Genomic DNA, 23,601 nt, shown 5'->3' with positions numbered 1-23,601 from the left:
CAATATATCTAGGACATTTATATGGTCCAGTGTTAGAAGAGAATCTTCCTTAGCTTCTTCAGCCTAGAAAGTAATAAAGAGGCTTCCTGGTCCTTTCTATCCTCCTCAGGGACATGCCACATTATCAAATTATTTGTTTTGGTTTACTTTCCAAATCTGCAGCCTACATAGTTCTCTTACTGAATAAAATCTCCTGCATAGCTTATTCATCACTCAATTTTGTTTGTTGTTTTGCTACATCCTTTGGTATATTGTCATAATTAACAAATATAGTTCTCTGTACTGAGGTGACTCGTCTGTAGACCAGAGATCTCAGTTGAACCTCAACGAACCTCAAACATACCCAGCAGCTGGGTACCAGGTCATGAAATTCCTGTTAGTGCTTATTGTTGTTGTTGTTGTTGTTGTTGTTGTTGTTGTTGTTGTTAGTCACCCACCTGACTGGGTTGCCCCAGCCACTCTGGGTGACTCCTTACAAAATATTAAAAACACAATAAAACACTAACCATTAACTGCCTTCAGATGTCTTCCAAAAGTCATATAGTTATTTATCTGTTTGATATCTGATGGGAGGACGTTCCACAGGACAGGTGACACTACTGGGAAGGCTCTCTGCCTGGTTCCCTGAAACTTCACTTCTCGCATGTAGTGGTTCTAGGGGTTGCTCGTGCGTAAACCGGCACCACACCTGGCTGGGTTGCCTGAGTGAACCTTTTCTGTCCGGACAGCCACTCGCCCGTGGCTGTCTCAATCGCTGGCAGAATCCGTCAGTGGGCGTTTCTTGAACTTGTTCCAGCAAAGAAGCTCTTTGACGCCTAGTCTCCGCCTACTCTCCCTGCGCGGAAGCCTTCTGTGCAAGGAGGGTGTGGGCAGCGGGGGACCCGTGCTCTCCCCGCTGGTCCCCAGCGAGGAGTCATGGGACCGCCTCGCCGATTCCCCCATCTGCCCCCCTTCTCCACTGGTGCTACGCTGATTTCCTTCCCCAGAAGATGGGCTGCTTCTCCCCATTCTGGGACGCTCTCCGGAATCCCTCTGGAGCCCCCTCTCTCCCTCTGGCTCCGATGGCAGTTCCCTGACATCCCAGTTGGGGAACTGCCCGAAGAGATTGCTGAAATTGGCCAAAACTGCAAAATATGCAGCCAGAATGAAAAACAGGTCATGTGCCATCATTGTTCCTTAGGGTTTGCTGGGGCTAGGAAAGATTCCAGAAGCATCTGTGTGGACTGGCCCCTTTTGTCTTGAGAGAGGAAGTTGGTAGACACCTTTTCTATATATGCCAGAAGGGGGAAGGGATTAGCAAACGAAAGAAAACTCCATTGTGAAAGAGGCAACAGCTCTGTATTTAACCTAACATGAATGAGAAGTTCATTTACACTATTCTATTCTCGTACAGAAACAGCATGCCTCTTGCAGGAACCCCAGCGCCCACTAAGAAGAGAAAGCCTACTAAACTCATTTTAGAACTAACCCAAGAAGGTAAGATATATGTGCACCTGAACGCAGACATAAAATCCTCTCTGAGCACTTCCTCCCTTGAGTATCTGTGGAGTGCCAAACAGAGAACAAGCATAGAAGCTTCTATGAAAATGAAGAGTCACGAGTGGTTAAGTTACGGCTTATGTAGAAGGACCACAACAGTCTCCTGCTTTCTAGAATATTTACAGAGCTAAAGGGCTCACCCCAAAGAGCCAAACTGTATGTGATGATGTTTAGGCACATGCAGTTGGTCTCAATTTTTTTCTTTTTCTTTTACAAGCAGAACCCTCAAGCAGAAGAATGGCACAGTGAGGGACACAATGGCTACCCATATTTTCCCAGCTGAGGAGAAAATATGGATATTTATTACGGTCTCTCACTGTCACTGATGTTAAGTCCTTAGATTTCAAGTAGCACTGCAGCGGCAAATGTTACTTAGATATACACTGACCAGTGCCGGATTTACGTATAAGCTAAACAAGCTATAGCTTAGGGCCCCACTTTCTTGGCCCCCCCCCCAAAGTTTCTTTCTTGGCCCCCCCCAAAGTTCACTATTAATATACTTCTTCTAAATTGTATTTCAGTTCAACAATAACTTTGATAAAATACATATTTTGTTATATGCAAATGGCTTTAGATACCTATTAGGTCCATAAATTACCATATAGCATATATTCAACACAAAAAACAGTCCATAAATTAGGTCCATAAATTACCATATGGCATATATTCAACACAAAAAACAGTGACAATTTGTTGTTGACAAAGGACAGCTAGACATATAAAGGGCCCCATTACCTTCAGTGGTTTAGGGCCTCATCAAACCTAAATCCAACCCTGACACTGACATATGTGCCTCTCCTGCGCTACACATTGAAAACAGTATTATGCCACTTTAAATAGTCATGTTTCACCACAAAGAATATTGGGAACTGTAGTTGGTTAAGGGTTTTGAGAGTTGAAAGAAGACTCCCTATTTCCCTCACAGAACCACAATTCCCAGAGTTCACTAGGAAGAGGGATTGAGTGTTAAGCCACTCTCAGGATTGCAGCTCAGAGAACTCTGGGAACTATACTCTATAAGGGGAATAGTGGTCTCCTCACAACTCTCAGCATTGTTAACAAACTATAGTCCCCAGGATCCTTTGAGGGCATCCATGACTGTTTAAAGTCATAATACGTACAGTGGTACCTCGGGTTAAGAACTTAATTCGTTCTGGAGGTCCGTTCTTAACCTGAAACTGTTCTTAACCTGAAGCATCACTTTAGCTAATGGGACCTCCCACTGCCGCTACGCCGCTGCTGCGTGATGTCTGTTCTCATCCTGAAGCAAAGTTCTTAACCTGAAGCACTATTTCTGGGTTAGCGGAATCTGTAACCTGAAGCGTCTGTAACCCGAGGTACCACTGTAATGCGTTAGAGGTACAGTGGTGCCTCGCAAGACGAAATTAATTCGTTCTGCGAGTTTTTTCGTCTAGCGAATTTTTTCGTCTTGCAAAGCACGGCTATTAGCGGCTTAGCGGCTATTAGCGGCTTAGCGACTTAGTGGCAAGACGTTTTCGTCTTGCGAAGCAAGCCCATAGGGAAATTCGTCTTGCGAAGCACATCAAAAACGGAAAACTATTTCGTCTAGCGAGTTTTCCGTCTTGCGAGGCATTCGTCTTGCGGGGCACCACTGTACAGACAGGGTGGTAAAGAGTTGGGAAATAAGTTAATTGTTTAATTATCTTGCTTTGACTGGAAAACAGGCATGGCTTGATTCTGAATATCTAGTTCTTTGACTTGTTGATGGGGGGGTGCATAAATATACTTGCACAAGCAAGCCACACGAAGCTCTGATTCAGTATAGTAAATGAATGGCAGCGCCTTGGCTGAAATGCTTCAGTATTGCTTGAAACCTTGTCGCATGGCCTCCAGCATGCTGTGCACATAGTTTATCAGCACAGCAGCCACAGCAAGTGACTGCTGGGGTTGGGATATGAACAGCTGTGACCTAAGAACCATGAAGGATGTTAATGGTGGCAGAAATTTTAGGACTAGGTGGCCTTCAAGTTTTGGGCCTCAAACATATGCAGAGCTCAGACCCTGCAAGGTGAGCAAAATGGTGTTGCTCCAATTGTGTGGCGTATAACTGGGCTCACCCCAGCTCTGTACTGCGGAAACATCAACAAAATCACAGAGGTTCCGTTGTTACAGTTCTCATGGTGGATTCCTGCTGAGGAAGCAACAATTGAATCCATGAGAGGCAACCGGGATTGCTACCTTAGAAATGAAATGTTAACAGCCTGTTTTGTTTGTTTATGTTTGTATGTAGTTGGGAAAATTAAATAAAAATATTTCCTTTTAAAAAATGACGAAGACCAAAAATTGGCTTCTGCTGGCTTCCTTGGTGTCAGGGCTAGCGCACATTAGAATTTCTAATGAGCATAATCTGCCAATTTCTGTTTGGATTAGGATGGAAATCATCAAAAGTAAAAAAAAAAACACACACAAAAAAACCCAGAGATAGAGAGACTAAGAATTTTGCTGTCAGGTCTGCAAATGCCATGCCCATTTTTACTTGCCTGAGTCAAACATCTGTTCTGACAATGACCCATAGAGATCAGTCCTTTTGCTCTGTCTTTTGACACCCGATATCTGCTGTAAACGGTGGAAGTGGACATGGCGAGAGAGTTCCGATCTCCACTTCACAGAATAAGCAACTGAGCACGACAGTTTGGCTTGAAGTGATTTTAGTTTGTAGGCTAGTGTTATTGCTTCTCAAAGGTACCACCAACCCTGCTTGATGCCACCTGAGTGATATTGCCGTTAACTGAGAAAGAACCATTTGTCTGTGATAGCTGGTAGTGTGTAAAGATGGGTAAAGTTGCAGGGTTAGTAGAACAAAAAACTGAACATGTTCAAAACCCAGTGGTGCTTGCTAAGCAGGATAGATAGAAGTAAACATGGTTTTAAGACTCTAAATGTCATTTGCGGGATAGCCAGAGGAAATGTCACATTGATACTTTCTTCCATTGTGGGGCCATCTCTGCTCTCCACATAATACCACCCATGACACCACCTCAAACTTATTGCTAAAGCTTGGCTGGCAATGGCTTCTTTGCTGCTGCTCTTCCTCCTCCTCTCTAGCTCTCAGGTAATCTCACTCCCTTTCTACTTCTTCCTCCTGCAAAATTTTCTCAGCCTCATTCCCTTTATGACCTGCTTTGTCCCTTCCACACCCATTAACTCTGATAGCCTGGATCCAGAGGTCCTACCGTTGCTCTCTCCTCAGTCAACTGTTTGGTATTCCTGTCACTCCAGCTGTTCTGGGCCTGCCAGGGTCCCTCATCCCCTTGGCTCTGGGCTTCCCTGCTCTCTCCTGGCTTGGTCTATCCCTCGTCTTGACTCCTTATGGTCCTCCACTTGCCCTCCATCCCCACTGCTTCTGGAACGCAACCATGCCCAGCATCCCCCGGTCTTCCACAGGGAGAAAACAACACACAGTTGCTGAGGAAATAGCAGATAACAAAACCTTGTCTGTTATTTCCCCCTTCGTTGGAAGATCATAACAACTGCTTTTGATATGACAACATGTGGCTTTTCTGGTCATACTTCTGACATGAAAGAAACATGACTAGAAAAGGTGCCATTGTGTGCATTACATGTGCTGTAACAAACTGTTTGCAAGGACACACAATTTGACATCAATAATGTAGGAATTTTTACAGGGCAAGATTGAGTCTTTTCGTGTGTGTCATTTTGGTGATTAGTAACAAGATGGTGGCCATTCAAGACCACTATTTGTTTATTCATTTATTTACTTATTTCATTTCCTTTAGCAATAATACTTGCAAGGTAGTCTACAAACCAAAATAACAATGCTACCAATAAAATAACAATAAAACTATAATTGAAATCAAATTAATCAAAAGAAACATACCCACATAGTAATATATACTTGAGTCAGGAGAAAACATGCACAAAAGTATTGTAAAATGGATGACATCTGTGTTATTTTTCTAGAAAAAGAGGTGTTGAAACTCACAATAAACACTTCCCTCATTCTCTCAGAATGGTAATGGCGCCCACCTGACAGGTGCCAGAACTGAATTCTGGAGAGTTCCAGCTGAAAAAAGTCATTAATAACGTATTCAGAATCTATTTAAAAGCAATGAGAGTTCTCACAGAAGGGGATTCAACCATAGCAGAGCTGCTCTTGAAAAATCATTGCCCCTGTGTCCATTCATCTAATTTTTGCTAATAATGGGTCAGAGAGCAAGGCCTCAGCAGCTGATTTTAATGGCTGAGGTAAGTTTGTGTTTGCAGAGGAGATCCTTCAAATAACTTTTGAAAGGTTAAAACCAGCACTGAAATGACTCGTTGTTAACCAGCATAGTTGTGGTACAGAATCAATAACTGCCTTGTTCATCTCAGCAAGTTGGAGAGCCAGAGTTTGAACCAACTGTGCTCTCCAAACTGTCTTTAAAAGCAGCTCCACTTGGAAAGCATAATTGTAGCCCAGTCTAGATGTGACCTGTGCACTGTGGAGGCTGGTCCATTTGGGTGAATGGGGGCACTGCTCCATCAGTCTTGCTCTCAGCCAGCTGCTACCTGTTTCTTCCAACCACTCCAAGGGATGGCACTGCCTGTCTGCTTCCTGCTCCTCCTTAGTCTCAGTACCACCTTTATGTAACTCAACAAGGAGGAGTAAGGTGACTAAATCTTGACTGTCATTGGCTGTGGTTCCACCTACTGCAGATTTCTTTAAAAGGCTGTGGGGATCATACCCTGTTAGAAACAACATAGGTTAGGGCAAACAATGCAGTTGGTAGGCCGCAAACCTTCAAGCAGTCTCCTCAGGAAGCGAACGCTTGAAACCTAACTGGGCGGTATACCATGATACAGGTGAAATCAAAGTCAGAGTGGACTCGAATGATTTTTATCTGCAAAAAGTATCGAAAACCTGTCACAACAGGCCACTGATAGCTCCATCAGCTGCTCCCTTGGGCTTGGCTGCAATAAAACCTTCACCACTCTGAAAAAGGTCAGCTGCTTGGCACTGTGCAAATGTATGTTCCCAAGCCTACATTTTGCCAATATAATGGGAATGGAATCAATTACACAATATTTACAGAAAGGAAAGAAGGGTGCTTACCTCCACCAGCACATGTAGATTCTCTCTTACCTTACAATCCTACCACCCAGGTCATTTAAGTTCTTCTTACCTATTATTAAATTATCAAGGGCCCATAATTTCCTTTCAGAGAAGGCCAGCTCCACCAGTCATACTTTATTGGCTTTTTGTTTTTTAACTGCTCTGGTTGCACTGGTTTGGAGGAATGAAGAAAGAGGTCAAAATGTAGGTTTCTTGTAGTTGTAACTTTCTCCTTGTTGTACACCTTCAGTCATGCCACAAGAAGGGTCCAAGCTGAACCTGGGGAAGAAGATCAGTATCCCCAGGGATGTGATGCTAGAAGAACTCTCTCTCCTCACCAACAAGGGATCCAAGATGTTCAAACTTCGTCAACTAAGGGTAGAGAAATTCATATATGAGAACAACCCAGATGTGTTCACCGACAATTCTGTGGTAAGTATAGGAAAGTATAGAAATGTGTGGTCAATTGCATTTGTCCATGGTGATCAAAAGGATACCTAGATGGTTGCATGCTGTCAAAAGTGCCCAAAGGCACTTGTGGTTCTTGGTGAAGTTTGTTTTTGTGCCTATATAAAAGCTGGCCCTAATACAAATACTGATCTTCAAATTAGGTGTATACCTCCATACAAATGCATAGTAGTTAATAATAACGCTCTTTTTTTTGGCAGCACTGTTGCTGAATGGTTGGATATATTCGGGAGGGGGCATCTGAAATCATTTGTGAAGCCAGATCAGGCCCACAGCTCACCAGAGTGGTTTTGGGTTAGTAGGTTGGATTGAGATATAAGACATCGAAATTCAAATTCCTGCCGTCAAGCTCATTTGAATGGACTCAAGCTGGTCAGTCCCTCTCATCCTAGCCTATGGTACCTGATCTTTTGAGGATAAAATGGAACAAGGACCTCTTGTCTAGAGGATGAGGCAGAAAAGCAGGTCACCTTACTATCTCCCTCGTATATTAATGTTCCAATAATATTATTTCACCTACTTCTGCAAATTGTTTGAAGTTCCAGGGGCAGTCGCTACAGGAGCTATTTCCTTGTGAGCAGAAAGTTCTGGAGATGTGTGGCATTTTTTTGGTGATATATGTTTGTTTATAAATATACAAATTGTGCATAGAGATCTGACAACTGTGTTCCCACATGGGAGTCTAAAACAGTGCAAGGGACCCAAAAGCAAATATAATCTACCTGCTGTCCTGCCCCTGCTAAGAACAGACCCAGATTGCTGCTTGTAGCTGAACTGCAAATGATTCCCCTTGCTCTCAGGCAAGGTGCATAGAGCCTAAGGCTAGGCAAGTTATTTTAGCATCTGAGGCAGAAAATCCTGCGAGTTCTTCTCCTTGGGAGTAGAAATGCAACAGCAGGAACAATTTGCTGATCTTTCGTGACTCTCAAAATTAGTTGCCCCACTCTGCCAAATGTTAGGGCTGGCACTGCAACTATAGAGGATGATTACCATCCAGAAGCAAGAAAGCCACATCACTTAAGAACAACAAGAGGGAAAATTTACAGCATACATATATATTTTATTATACATTGTTAATATACGTGATGCTATAAAAGATTGCTTTTATTCTTGGATTTGACTCACTGTGTTCGAAGTTGCTTTTCGAAGCGTACAAAGAGGAGCACATAGGTTATAATGAAGCAAATGACCCTTCTACCATTTTAAATATAGCTGAAATAGTTTAATAGACCTGGAGTCTGTTTTTCAACCCAAAGGGCTGTAATTCTCGTGGGGAGCCTTCCAGGGGCTGCATACCAGGGGGAAATCCAAAGCATGTCCTGGATTCACATGTTGCCCTGTTCTGCATAGTGTGATATCTCATTATATTTCCTAGACCCTCCCTAAGTTTTGCAGTCAAACTAAGGAAGCAAGAGATAGTGGCAGGCAGAGGCAGAGCTTCGCTGCTTCTCCTCAGGCCACTGACTTCCATATGGCAAGCAAAGAAGGTCCTAGTCCTTCCTCCATATCTAAGTACTGGGCCTTGGACAAGGGCAGCTTTGTCAAGCTACGTGCCGACCAATAATTGCTGGCCTGCCCACAGGCCAGTGGCATAGTGTGCAGGGGCTCAGGGGCAATTGTCTTGGGTGCAACATTGTTAGGGGCGCAAAATTTAAACACCCGGTGCTGCCTCAATACAGCTGTGCGCTTCCGTCGCTGGACTCTGTTGTAAACAGCTTCTCCATGCGAACCAGGAAGTGGCCTTTCCAGACAACAGAACGCCTCTCCTCTGTGGCTGCAATCTCTTGGGTGACACAGATGCTGTTAGGCAGTTGAATGCACATGCAAACCATGTCCATTTCCTTCCCTCCCATCCCCCCTCCGCACCTGCAAGGCCCCGGATGCTGGCAACCCACGCTATGCTGCAGACCGCCCCTGGACTCCCACAGGACCTATTGGTCCAGGACAGTGCCAGAGGTTGGAGTTCCTAATTCAGGATACCCAACACCATTAGTAGTGCATGTGGGTCGCAGACATGATCACTGATTGGCTTTATTTTCAATGGCTGTTGTTTTTAGCAATGTTGGGGTGCATACCCTCCAACATTTCCCCAATAAAAATAGGTACATTCTATTTAATAATAATAATATTTATACCCCGCCCATACAACTGGGTTGCCCCAGTTGGTTGGGTGGCTTTCAACTTATATAAAAACATAATAAAACATCAGACATTAAAAACTTCACAATACAGGGCTGCCTTCAGATGTCTTCTAAAGGCTGTATAGTTACTTATCTCCTCGGCTCAGGGGTCACATAACTCCATACCCTCCCACATTTCTCCAATGAAAATAGAGGCGTCCTCTGTGTGCTGCTCTGGTGCCGGTTCGCCGGAGCAGCTTCGTCACGCTGGCCACGTGACCCGGAAGTGTCTGCGGACAGCGCTGGCTCCCGGCCTATAGAGTGAGATGAGCGCACAACCCTAGAGTCTGTCAAGACTGGCCCGTACGGGCAGGGGTACCTTTACCTTTACCATAGCTTTCCAATATTTCTCCAATGAAAATAGGAACATTCTAAGGAAAAGCAGGACTTTCCGGGATCAAATCAGAAACCGGGGCAGCTTCTGTAAAGACTGTCCCTGGAAAATAGGGACACTTGGAGGGTGTGGGGAAGGGTTCAGGGTTCAGAATCTTAGGTGGCCTCTCACTCCTGACATAGGAGATGCAGGCAGCAATTCTGTCCCAATGAGCATAGGAAGATTTACTTCTAAATAATCATGTACAGAATTGCAACGAAACACCTCACAGGTATTATTTTAACTTTTTATAGAAATATTACCTGCACAGGTAAGGGCAGGGTTGCTCATCATCAGCAGTATCACAGATTCCAGCCGTGACATGCAAAAAACCCCAGATCCTTGTAGCATTCATTGCTTGTCATGCATATATTGGGGTTTTCATTACTTTGCCAGCAACTGTGAATAGTGGTTTGAGTAGTGGGGAAATGTAGTTCCCAAACAATCTGGCAGGCTATTTGAGGAAAGGCGTTTGACTCCCTTATAACAACTGACTAATTACAGAGGATTTCAGCTTCCATGTACAACACAACATGGATTTGGAGAGGTCTTAACTTCCCCCCGTTTCAAACTAAAGGCTCCTTTCTACGAGGGCTGAGGACAGTGACTGAAGGCGAGTGACTGTAACTCCAGACGTGTTGTTAATAACATAGACTGTAAGCATTTTGGGAAGCTCTTCATCAGGGAGGTGGAAATAGAAACACACATGGTGGTCTCAATCATTCCCTTTAGGGCACACTGAAAGAGCTTCATGGCATCTCCCCAACTCAGCAGGCCTCCTCCCCCAGTGACGTCAGGACCTTGAGATGCCTAGCAGTTCCATCTCCCTGAGGTAGATCGTTTTTCATTGCCTAGTTCTTCTGAAGCACATATAGAAATGCTGGAACTAAAGACAGCCAAAGTGCCTTGCGGCATCAGGAAAGTTGCCGCTATTGGGACTTCCATGTGAGGCAGCTGAAGGACACACAAGTGGAGTTCTCTCTCGTTGAAACAGAAGGCTTGGCCTGCACCAAACTTGAAGGTGCCCTCTGGGCTAGCCAGGCTATTTGGTGACCAACTCAAGCCACTTTGGGCAAATGTCCAAAGGACATCAGTATGCCAGCTGTTAAGTTGTGGGTGGACATATCAGACAACACAGCGATTCTTCAAACAGCTCTTGTTTATTCACAGGCTAGAACAGAACTGAACTGAAGGGTTCAGCCAGCCTGCTTATGTAGAGCTCCACTACAACGTAACTGTAGCAACTTTCTAAAACTATCCAATCACTGAACGTCACTTTCGATCCTTCATTTGCATACAAACTATCCAATCACTGAACGTCACTTTCGATCCTTCATTTGCATACAAACTATCCAATCTCTGAACGTCACTTTCAATCCTTCATTTGCATAACTATCTACAGTATCCCCCTGCTGGCCCAGGGTGAGAACTTCAGTACAGCCTTTAGTGTGCAGTAGACAAGCAGCTCCTGTGCCTTGGGGATATTTTGGTCCTATATTAAAATGGCATTGAAAGTAACAACAAAAAGAAAAGTGAAATGTATTCAAATGCCCTTTGCTGATGTCTGAAGCAGTTACTTTTTACATGAGCTGCACCACACTTGGTCCTGTGTCCCACTGCAATGAGCACTGTACTCATGGGGTGATTAATACCTCACAGAACAGGAATGAGCCATACCACATTGTCACTTTGCCAGGACAAACATTTTTCTAATGCCCCCGCCAAACCGTTGCCCTCCCCATCTCTTCTACCTTTGTGTGTGTGTGTAAATAGAAATTGCACACATCTACCTTCTCACTTGTCTTCTTCACTAGATATCTCATATCTCATCTCTGCCATTCTATCATTCACCAGCCTCCCAAGCTTGCAGAAATATAGTTGTTTTGCACATATTTTGTTTTGTGTGTGTGTGTTGCAAACATTTCTCCCCTTGGTTTCATGTTCTGTGGATGGAAGTACTCATTTGCTCATTTCGATACCATTTGCCTGTACTCAAGATATTATAAAGGGGGGAAACCTTTCAAGATTCATCAGCATTTCTTATTATTATGCCCAGGTATTTATTAATGGGGACACAAGAACAACAACAACAACAACAAAATCCGTTTATTGTGAGGACCATGCCTGTGCACAAAAATCAACACTACAGTAGTTAAAAATATTAAAATTCATTACATACTGTGCCAACAAAACCTTCTTCCCACAAGATAGAAAAGGAGGGAAAACAAGCAGCGAGTTAAACAGACGATGAAGGGGTCTTTACATTGTTGTCTATAAATCTTTCCCTGGCTTTCATGGCCTTCATCACAAAGACCGCTACCACATGGGTAATGCGTGGGTTTGCATCAACTAACAAAAATTTTACTCTAGATAGAATGGGGACACCAATTACACTGCCGGTATTAACCCTAAGAACTGACTTTTCGGCTTTCAAAGAAAGAACACTTTAAATAGGGTTTCTGTTCACCCGTCTGTTCAAGAATTAGAACCAGGTATATTATTGGATTGTTGGGGAAATGAGAACTCGTGTAAGATGATGAACAGTGTGGAAAAAAGAAATGGGTAACATTTCCCTTGCCTTCACACAAGAGCCCCTTTCAGGCACTTCCTATTAGGGTTAAATAAACATGCAAGGGGGAGCTTTGGGAACCAGCACATTGTCTGCACCTACATCACTCTCCCCATAACTCTCTTTGAGTGGGAGGGCAAACCTGTTAACTCAGGAACCTAGGGAACTCGAGGTTCCAAAATGTGGCGGGAGCCCTGACACGATGGCTAGGAGTGTTAGTCGGCAGGGTGTAAATTCAGGAAAGACAAGAATAAGGACTTCTTTGCACAATCAATGTATGCAATCCATTGTCCCAAGATGTAGCAAATAGTTTGAATGACTCTAATTATTATTATATAAATTTGTGCAAGATAGGTCTCGCAGCAGCTGTTGCATCCATGATAAATTGGTCCTTCAGTGAATATCTTGGTGAACAGCCCATCAATTTATCCCTTTTCTGTTGCCTCTGAACAAAACATACCTATAGCTATTGCAGACAACACACATCCATATGTCTCACCCCATTATGTCTTCATAATGCCAATATGGGTCATAATCCTGCTGGTGTCCCCCAAAACCAGTCTCTCCCAATCATTTTTCATAATAAATGCATTTTTCTATGTACAAACATCTAAAACAACCTGATTCATCAATACCCCTTTTTCCCTTTGGCTGTTTTCTGATTGGCATCGTTTGCTCATGATTTTGCAGACTTTGCCTAAAGCACAGAGAAGACTCCTCTTTGGACTTTTGTCTCTCCCTTCCACCAAGCCTGGTGTTTGATTTTGTTAACCCTTCTTCACTCGGCCTTTTCGAGTCACCATCTGAAGATTCCCTTCCTAATTGTACTCAGGTGGAGCTCGTCTGTCCCCAGAACTCTTGGTTTTTTCCTGAACAGCAGCTCTTGGGTCCCAGTCACACTAGCTATTTAAAGCACAACACGTTGCTTAACAAACTACAGTTCCCAGGATTCTTTCTGGAGCATGCTTCAAATATATGGGGTGTGTGTGTGTGTGTGTGTGTGTGTGTGTAGCTGTAGAAAGGACCCAGTGGAAGGGAATGTTCCAGTTTAGTGTACCAGATAAGCGTGTCAGATTTTGAACAGGAAGACCCACATTTAAATCCATGCTCAATTATGAAGCTCTGGAGCAGTCACCAGCTCTCAGACTATCCTACTAACATAGTGGTTATAGACTCTCCAAGTGTCCCTATTTTCCAGGGGTAGTCCTGGATTTACAGAAGCCAGTTTCTGATATGATCCCAGAATGTCCCGCTTTCCCTTAGGATGTCCCTATTTTAATCAGAGAAATGTTGGAAGGTATGAAGACACCTGAAGGCAACCCTGTATAAGGAAGAGGGTTTTTTTAAAATGTTTAAGTATTCATTATGTTTTTATATCTGTTGGAAGTCCCCCCCAGAGTGGCTGGGGCAGCTCGATGGGCGGCGGGGGTGTTAATAATAATAATAATAATAATAATAATATACTATTATTGAATCAACCATCCCTATTTTCATTGGAGAAATGCTGGAGGTGTGCAAGCAAAGAATATCTTCTTTTAAATATCCCACAGGCCAGAAGCTAAACAACTGTCTCAAGGGCGGGTGAACAGGACTGCGTCCGTACAAAGAGGCAGAGAACAAAATTAAGGAAGTTGTTTACCAAGCCATATACAGTATATCTCACTGAATGAGACCTCCATCTACCATATGATATACCCAATGACTTAGGAGCAGAATTATGTGGGCATCTCCATTTGTTTGATCACCTCCATCCTTCTGTATATTTTGAGCCTCTTGTGACAAGGCTGGTAAACTTGTCACCCTTCAAATAGACTTCACCTTCCATCCTCCTTGACCACTGGCCATGCTGACTGATGCTGCTCTGTGCCCCCTTTTGGTAGGAATATGTGGTCAAAGGAGTTTCTTTACTATGTGCCTAGGAATTAGGATTGTAGTGTATGGGACGTTTTGTGATTGGGCTAGACAGAGGCTACAGTATTGATGTTATTGTGCAGCTAAGTTAGATCAGTGCCCAGGGATTTCCTCTTCTTCACTCTCATCTGCCCATATCCCCTGCTCAGTCCGGCTTTCCATTCTCCTTGTTGAAGGCAACCACCAAACTTTTGAGCTATCTGTAGAAAATCCAGGTGGTGCATGATTGGATCTCAGTAACTGAAATGCACTGGATGCATTTCGCTGCATGTGCACTTTCTATTTTGTACTGCAAGCACCACTAAATACCACCAGTTTACGTGCATGCGATTGTTTCAAATTGTGGGCCTAAGTTTTAATGAGAAATAAGATTAAATAAAGTAAAAGTGGATGGTTACTTGGTGAAAGAAAGAATGGAAAATTACAGTATATTAAGATAAGATATAAGGATAAAATTAAGATGAAGGATTTGTTGAAATATCTCTATGAATTAGAATACAAAGAGGGGAATTATAGTATGTTAAGATAAATTAGTAGGATAAAAACAAAGTTGGAAGGATTTGCTGAAATATCTAAACTGAATTAGAATACAAAAATGGGAGGCGTGAGGAAGTCAAGGAAATAAGTGAATGTAAGTAAGTAAGTTTAAGGTTTGATTTGATTTTTTTTTGATTTTTTTATTTTTCTCTTTTTTCTGTTTTTTGATGATGTTTTTTTATATGCATTGTTTTTTCTCTTTTTCTCTTTGATTGTCTTTTTTATTCTCTTTTGTAACCTTTAAAATCTTAATAAAAAATTATTTTTTTAAAAAAAAATCAAATTGTGGGCCTAGCCATTCTTAGAACAGCTCGGCATTTCAGAGGATCAATTGTGGTTTTGTTAAGAGTGGGTGCTTTTTGCTAGCTCCTTTTGCTGGATAAGCACAAGGCTGGGGTCCCCCACAGTTTTGGTAAGCGCTGGCAGGGACTTTAGCCTGGCAGAAGAGGAAGCAGATGCGAGGGAGGGAAGCAGCCCAGATGGTTCTTGGCGGCTGGAGTTTAGTGAGAAGCTGTGCTGAGGAATTGCCCACCTGCAGACATAGGCATCACCGTCACGTGTTCACCCTTCAAGCAGTCTGGCCTCCTGAACTCAGAAACCAGTTGCGGATTTCAGTTCACATTTGTGCCGCTCCGTGGTTCCCTGTTTAGTACGCGAACAGACAGCCCTACCAGCCAGTGGCGTAGCGTGGGGGGTGCAGGGGGGCCCGGCCGCACCGGGCGCAACATCTGGGGGGGGTGCGCGCTTGCACTCGCAGCTCTCTGCCCCCTGCTAAAATCCACGGGTTAGGGGGCGCAAATTACTTGCCTTGCCCTGGGTGCTGACAACCCACGCTACGCCACTGCTACCAGCCACAGCCTCCAGCTCCAGGCAGCATCAGAGACGAAACCTTCCATGACTCAGATTCCCTTCCTCTTTTCCTCTCTCCCCCTCTCAACCCCCAATCCCATATTTCCTAACATTCAGAGGGAATTCATTCTCCTTGTTCTTAAAATGGGAAATTTATATAGGCAAGGGAGGGAGATTCCCCAGAGCTCTGTCAGTTTAGTTTGCTTGATGGCTCTGTGCCCAGACTGCAGATTGGGTGACCTGCCGTGAAGCCCTGGCGACTGCAGCTGAATACATGGAGTGGAGTGTTAGATAATTCTACACTCAGCCTTGTGGGGTTTTCACTTCTTCTCTCCTATATTTAGCTGACCGAACAGCTGGCCTTGGAAGCCTGTTTACAGCCTGGAAAGCTTCTCATCACCAAACAGTGCTGCATGTAACAGACAAGCAAAGTGCTTGACTCTTAAAAAAAACACCAATGTGGGGTTTTGCTAGGATCCCTCAGAGGTGATTTTGCAGGTGGACCCAGTGGGCCTTGCAATTTTGCAATCATGCGCCTTTGCTCAACAGAACCCGAGTAGTTGCTGTTATCTCTCTGTTTCATGATTTGCACAGGCTGCCTGTGTGATTCCTTAATTTTTTTCCTGCAAAATGTATTTAGTGAAGGCAAATAGCTGGATAATATGAACATTGTCTAGTTAGTGCACAGATTGCCCGTTGTTGGCAAAAGTCAAAATGACTTGCTGGGATTAGCTACATGTAGAAGGAAACAACCTGCAGGAAAAAAACGCCCGACAAATCTGCACGCAGATGGCATACCAGAGGTGTTTGTTTTTAATCATGGGCTGAAGAAGGGCACCCTGCTGATCAACCTCTCTCCATTCTATTTCTACAATATTCAGAACTGGTGGAGGAGGTTCCCTTAGATGTCAATTAAGCTGCCAACCAATCATTGTCATACACTTGTATGGATTTTCTGCCCACACCCAAATCTAAGTTTGTAGGCAAACTTGACTAAGTCAAGTTTAAAATTGCAGGTAGGCTTGGTAATTTTTGTTCCTTTTCTAGCAGGTCTCCTCCTGCTGCTATGCATTGTTTGTGTCTTAGTTGTGCCTTTACCACCCGTTACATCTTGAGTGCTGCCCTAGTATCGCAACAAGGGGCACTTTGTCCTAACAATCTAGATCTCAGAACCTAAATTATTATTATTTCTTAATTATCATTATTATTATCAATTAAATTTGTATCATCCGAATATCACAGGGCGGTTCACAATGTAAGTAAACCTAGCAAAGATACAGAGACTCTTCCCAGCGCCAATTCTCACTGTTGCTCCTTTCTAATATTTTATTTTATCTAAAGAATTTATATGCTGCTTAACTACAACACTCTCTAAGCGGTTTACAAAGATAACCTTGAGGCCAATGCATTTACACCTATGGCATAACTGCTCACAGGGTGGATTTGATTTAAATCAAATCAATTTAAATCACGATTTAAATCACTAGCTAGTAAGACTTGATTTAAATAATTTTTTACAGAAAGACTCATTCTTTCTGGTATAATCTTGATATTTACAACCAGATTAAGGTTTCATTTTTTGAATAATAAATTTTCAGAGTAGTTTTTACAGTTATATAAAAATTACTGATTTGGTTATACTATTAGAAATACATAGACTAATAATTATGAAATTATTGGGAGGTTTAATAAGTTAACTGTTTATCACTGAACAACTTTTCTGCTGTACTTCATTGGAAGGAGAAAAACAATCATTTCCTTAATAACAATTTAAACAATTTATTTAACTAAAACAATAACATTATAGCATATGTATCCATGTTTGGTAACTGATGTGGTTAAGCAATTAAAAAAACAAAACCTAGACTGAGTTTTAGCACATATGAAAAACTTGAACAAATCCTTCTTTCCTGATGAATTGTATTTGGACTATAATGTAACTTAAATAGAAAGCTTTCTTTAGAAATATTTTTCCTCCAAAAGCATTTTATTTTAAAAATCCAATTTATCATATTTTTTGCTCTATAAGACTCACTTTTCCCTCCTAAAAAGTAAGGGGAAATGTGTGTGCGTCTTATGAAGCAAATGCACGCTGAGCGGCTATCTCAGAAGCCAGAACAGCAAGAGGGATCACTGCCTTTGCTGTGCAGCGATCCCTCTTGCTGTTCTGGCTTCTGGGATTCAGAATATTTTTTTTCTTGTTTTCCTCCTCCAAAAACTAGGTGCGTCTTATGGTCTGGTGCATCTTATGGAGCAAAAAATACAGTACATTAAAAAAAATTGGATTGATTTTTATCCACCCTGCCAACAGCAACAGGGCCCACTAAGAATTTTGTTAGCTGGGAATAGGTGTAATGAATCTGCACCTTGATGTTCACACTTCTTTCTTTCTTTCTTTCTTTCTTTCTTTCTTTCTTTCTCTCTCTCTCTCTCTCTCTCTCTCTCTCTCTCTCTCTTTCTCTTTCTCTTTCTCTTTCTCTTTCTCTTTCTCTTTCTCTCTCCCTCCTCCCTTCCAGGATCATTTTCAGAGATTCACATCTGGGGGACACTACGGAGTTGATTCTCACGGTTATTCACACAGCAGTGGGAGGATGGTGGGCGGTGTAACTGTAGGGCAGTATGGATCCAGTAAACTGCAATACCCTCCTGCTCCTCCTCCAAAACCTGGGAGCAAAGGTGGAGCTGGAGGAACAGGAGGAACAGGAGGAGGCCACACCGAGGGATCTGCTGGCACAGGAGGAGGCGTGGATGGTAGCGGAGGAAGTGACACCACTGGCGGGAAAGGCAAGTATCTGTGAGAGCATATTGCATATATATATATATATATATATATATATATATATATATATATAACACATACAAGTTTAAGTGAGGAAGGATGCCAGGTTTTGGGGGCTATTGCTCCTTTTGCATTATCTTTCCCAAAATCTGGATACCCCTGACAGCCATAAAACATTCAATTGTTTATGCTTCCTGGTCCAGGAAAAGGACAATTTTGCAGACATTTCAGCACCACTGAAAGATGGGTTGGGTATAAAAAATAAAATATTATTATTATTATTATTATTATTATTATTATTATTACTACAACATTATTATTCCTACTACTAACTTATTCCAGCTGCATCCAAATAAATGATAATGTGGCACTCTGGTAAATTCACACAGAATGGCACAACTTGCGTAATTTATTCTGAATGGAGGTTTTCTGATTCTTTGGTGCAGAATTTGGATTTTGTTTGAAGCAACCTACTGCTACCTTTTGACTTTATAATTCATAACATTTCTCTGCCCCACTGGCATTCTTTTATGTGTTCCTCTGCTTTGCCTTTAAAAAATGACCTAAATCATCTGTTGTTGTTGTTGTTATATTTCAGGTGACGGCAAAGGTGGAAGTGGGAAACATGTCTCCATTTTTAAGACCTACATCTCTCCATGGGAAAGAGCTCTAGGCATGACCCCTCAAGAGAAAAGTGAATTCACAATTGACCTCCTTTCTTATGGCTCCAAAGCAGACCTCTGCCATTATAAATCTTTCAACAGGTAAGGGGAAACTTTTGATATATTGGTGGAGGCTGACAGTGGATGGTAAGTAAGATTATTGTGAGTTAAACGGAAAATGGATTTGATCTGAAGCTTCAGCAAAAGGAAGTAAGACTCTTGTATTAGGAAAAAGACCCTTTCCCCTTAAATGGAAGGGAAATGAGCTGTTTGGTAATTAGGGAAATAATACTGCGAGTACAAGACAAAATAGCCAAGGTCTGTTGATACTGGAAATCCCTGTTCCCTGCTGGGACTGAAAGAGGCTCTGGTTCCACCCATTGTGTGAAGCCAAGGGGTAGACCTGAACCCCATGCAAAATGGCATTTTGGTTTCTTCCAAATTGATGATCCTATAAACTGTGAAGGGCTGAGCAGAGAAGATGCAGAGAGTACACAAACAAATAATAATAATAATAATTATTATTATTATTTATTTATACCCCGCCCTCCCCAGCCAAGGCCGGGCTCAGAGCGGCTTACAAGCAATAATAAAAACAAGATGAATGATTACAACTTAAAAACAAAAATAAAATACAACATTAAAATAATGGAACATTAAAATATTAAAATGTAGCCGGGTCATGTGGCCAGCATGACTAAGCCGCTTCTGGCGAACCAGAGCAGCGCACAGAAATGCCGTTTACCTTCCCGCCAGAGTGGTACCTATTGATCTACTTGCACTTTGACGTGCTTTCAAACTGCTAGGTCGGCAGGAGCAGGGACCGAGCAATGGGAGCCCACCCCGTCACATGGATTCGAACTGCCGACCTTCTTATTGGCAAGCCCTAGGCTCTGTGGTTTAACCCACAGCGCCACCTGCGTCCCAACATAAAGGTAAAGGAACCCCTGACCATTAGGTCCAGTTGTGACCGACTCTGGGGTTGCGGCGCTCAACCACCACAAGCAGTTTAATTAGACAATGGGAAGGAGGAAGTTCCCCCCCCCAAGCATGTAACAAAGGCGCCAAGCAACTCTCCCTTGGGAGAGCATTGTGAGGCAGCCTGGGAGTCATCTTGGACTCACAGCTGTCCATGGAGGCGCAGGTCAATTCTGTGTCCAGGGCAGCTGTTTATCAGCTCCATCTGGTATGCAGGCTGAGACCCTACCTGCCCGCAGACTGTCTCGCCAGAGTGGTGCATGCTCTGGTTATCTCCCGCTTGAACTACTGCAATGCGCTCTACGTGGGACTACCTTTGAAGGTGACTCGGAAACAACAACTAATCCAGAATGCGGCAGCTAGACTGGTGACTAGGGGCGGCCGCCGAGACCACATAACACTGGTCCTGAGAGATCTGCATTGGCTCCCAGTACGTTTCCGAGCACAATTCAAAGTGCTGGTGCTGACCTTTAAAGCCCTAAACAGCCTCGGCCCAGTATACCTGAAGGAGCATCTCCACCCCCATCGTTCTGCCCGGACGCTGAGGTCCAGCGCCGAGGGCCTTCTGGCAGTTCCCTCACTGCGAGAAGCCAAGTTACAGGGAACCAGGCAGAGGGCCTTCTTGGTAGTGGCGCCCGCCCTGTGGAACGCCCTCCCATCAGATGTCAAAGCGATAAATAACTACCTGACATTCAGAAGACATCTTAAGGCAGCCCTGTTCAGGGAAGTTTTTAATCTGTGATATTTTACTGTATTTTTGGTTTCTATGGAAGCCGCCCAGAGTGGCTGGGGAAACCCAGCCAGATGGGCGGGGTACAAATAAAAAATTATTATTATTATTATTATTCCTCAATTAACTGGAATCAGAATTAAAACAATGATTCCACAGGGCACGATACCATGTTATATTATCTGCCAAGGCCTGCCCCCTTGGCCAAGATCCTTCTATCATGTGTACTCAGAAGTTATTCCCATTTAGAAGAAGTCCTCTGCTTCTTCCTTCCAGTTTCAACCTCTAGTTGCTTTCTGTTCAGCACCGTACAGCAGTAGTAATTAATTGTCCCACAAAGCATTTTTTCCCTTTTTCATGGGGGCAGGGGAGGCTTTCATTTCTATGTTATTAAGGGGAAGCTCATCCCTGCACACATCTTGAGCAACCTAGAAAGCAATGAGAGAGATTGGAACTCAGTGAGGACACTTCTAATGAAAGGTACAGTAGCCCTGAAAGGCCTCAACAGCACTTTGCCAATTCAGACTAGACCAGTTGGTGCCGCAACTGCATTTTAAGTGGGGGGGAAGTTTGCCACAAATTGGGTCTGTAAAAAGATAGCAGGACCACACACACAGAGAGACACACAAAAAGACTGGAATGCTAAGGGTTTACAATAGCATCATCAGACTTCTCTGTAAAAGGTGAGTGGATGAAGGGGCAAATCAGTTTATATTTGTTACAAAGCTCTGGTCTTCTAGGATGCAGTCATGTAGAAGACACGGGGTAAGCCAGACTGGTGTTCTACTGGGCACAACCACCTTCCCTTTTAAATAAAATTCTGATTTTTTAACATTATGATCAAACGCAATCTGTATTGTGACATTATTATTTTCTGATTATTGTTTTCTTTAACACTTTGAGATGAAGCCTGCAAACCTGGTCTCAATACATTTATTAACAAAGATTTTGTCTCCATGTTGATTTGTTCATACTTTCCTATTTTGGAATGTCTTTTTTAAAAAAATAATAATAATTTTTATTAAGTACAAATTAGAAAACATACATATTTACAACAAAAGAAAATACAAAGGAAAAAGAAAATACATATAACCAAGGAAAAAAATTAGAGAATACTTTGCCTCCTTTCATATTTACAGTTATTTATACCTCTATAAAATGCTATTCACAATAAAGGAGTGAAATGAAAGATAAGATATCAGAAAAAAGAAAAAAAAGAACAAAGAACAAAGAAAAAATGAAGTAAAAGAAAAGTATCATAGGTGAAAAATTTTAAAAATAGATAAGTATTCACTATACATAGCCGTTTCCCATCTATATTTATATTCAATTGTATAATTTCATATTGTCATTGTCCTTGTCTCCCCCCCCTTTTTTGGGGGGGGTACTGTGGAACAGAGATGGGACTGCAATTCCCATCATCCCTGACCACTGTTCCTGTTAGCTAGGGGTGATGGGAATTGTAGTCCCAAACATCTGGAGGGCTGGAGTTTGCCTATGCCTGAGCTACGGCTTCCCTATGCACTGAACTGTCCCTGGTGCTGAGGCCAAAACCTTGATTGCCAATTCTACTTCTCCCTAGGACTGCAATGCCGTATGGGGGATATGAGAAGGCAGCCAAGCTAATGACCTTCCAAATGCCCGAATTTGATGCTGGTCCTTTGGTACCCGAACCTATCATTGTGTGCAACCAAGAAGTCACCAATAGACCGTCTTTCAACAGAACCCCGGTACCCTGGCTGGGGTCTGGAGAGCCTACTGAATACACCATTGAAGTGAACATGCCAGTTGCAGGTGAAACAGAAGAATTATAGAACCTTCCTTCCCTGCCCCCTCCTTTCTGCATCTGCCCACATGCAAGTCTGTTACAAGGAGCTGAAAAATGCACTTCCAGTCCCAGAGATTCCTAATCTTTGTCCTTAGAACAGCCAAGTTCCCACTAGGTTCTCAAACGTATCTTTGCTGTGGTATTTATCCATATCAGAGGTAGAAGAAGGAAAGCACTAAAGTAGGAAAGAAGAAAGAGAGATGGTGTGGGGAGGGGGAGATAAATGACTTATATATCTGCCCTCCAAAACAAAACAAAGGGACAGTCTTGGAATGTTTAAGCTGCCTGCCTGCTCTGTACCGGGTTTGATCCTGTTTTATCATTTGGCAAAAACAAATAAAGCATCTAGAAAGAAAGAAGACAAGACTCTCTAATCTTTGTTTCATGTTCACAGTTTATTTAAAACATCCACATCGTACTGTGCTGGTCCAGGGGGGAGGTTACTGTGGGGCGAGGTCCAGGACCTGAGTTGAGGGTCAGCAGACAGTCCTCGATGGGCGAAGCGGGGTCCACAGCGAGAAGCCGGGGAAGGACAGGAATTCTGGGGGAACAGGACTGGATGCTGGCCAAAACAGGTCTTCGACGACGTTGCTCCCGCAACCTGGGACCGGGCTGACTGGCCTTTATCTTCTCTGAGGCCAGGGGCGGTCCCAGCCCCCAGGAGACCCGCCTCTCCTGGCCTTAAGGCGAGCACTCCTCCTGGGAGAGACCAGTTCCCTTTGCCTCTCTGCCCTTCGCCTCTGCAGTTCAGGAGAGGCTGAAGGGTTACTGGACCCAGGGGGGGGGGCTCACCTGTAGGCACTGAGTCCTCAACCACCTCCGGAGCCAGAGTGGATTCACCTGGTGCCTGCTCCTGAGGATCCGGCACAGGTGTAGGCACTTCAGAATCAAGGCCCTGCCCCAGCTCAGCCGGTCCTGGAGGCGGGGACTCCTGTGCAGGCTGGGATTCCTCTGGTTCAGCCTCTGAATCGGATTCCCAGGCCATCACACCTACTTTACATTGTGAGGGTGGGGGGAATCTAACAGGGCACAAAGAACTACCATTCAGCTTTGCCATGATCCAAGGTTGCCAAATATATTTGTGGCTCTGGCATGTAAGGATGCACCAATGGGACTGGCACCAA

General features: G+C 43.4%; 1 protein-coding gene across 3 annotated transcripts in view; it reads left to right on the top strand.

The window, feature by feature from the left end:
• The window catches only part of MYOZ1 (myozenin 1), a 29,367-nt gene extending 6,534 nt beyond the window's left edge, over positions 1-22,833 (top strand). The window contains exons 1-6 of one of the 3 annotated variants that reach the window (XM_083738509.1): positions 454-645; positions 1,085-1,476; positions 6,864-7,045; positions 18,017-18,284; positions 18,878-19,043; positions 22,232-22,833. In XM_083738509.1, the coding sequence (XP_083594635.1) occupies positions 1,353-1,476; positions 6,864-7,045; positions 18,017-18,284; positions 18,878-19,043; positions 22,232-22,463 (972 nt within the window). In that variant the 5' untranslated portion in view covers positions 454-645; positions 1,085-1,352 and the 3' untranslated portion in view covers positions 22,464-22,833. Of the gene's footprint in view, positions 1-453; positions 646-1,084; positions 1,477-6,863; positions 7,046-18,016; positions 18,285-18,877; positions 19,044-22,231 lie in introns of those variants that run through there. The other 2 variants (XM_083738510.1, XM_083738511.1) reach the window with 2 other exon arrangements.
• Positions 22,834-23,601: the final 768 nt, after the last annotated feature.

The sequence above is a fragment of the Podarcis gaigeae genome, assembly GCF_964106915.1.
Source record: "Podarcis gaigeae genome assembly, chromosome: 5".
Lineage (NCBI taxonomy): Eukaryota > Metazoa > Chordata > Lepidosauria > Squamata > Lacertidae > Podarcis > Podarcis gaigeae.
Note: the sequence above shows the minus strand (reverse complement) of the source record. Positions and strands in the feature narration are given on the sequence as shown.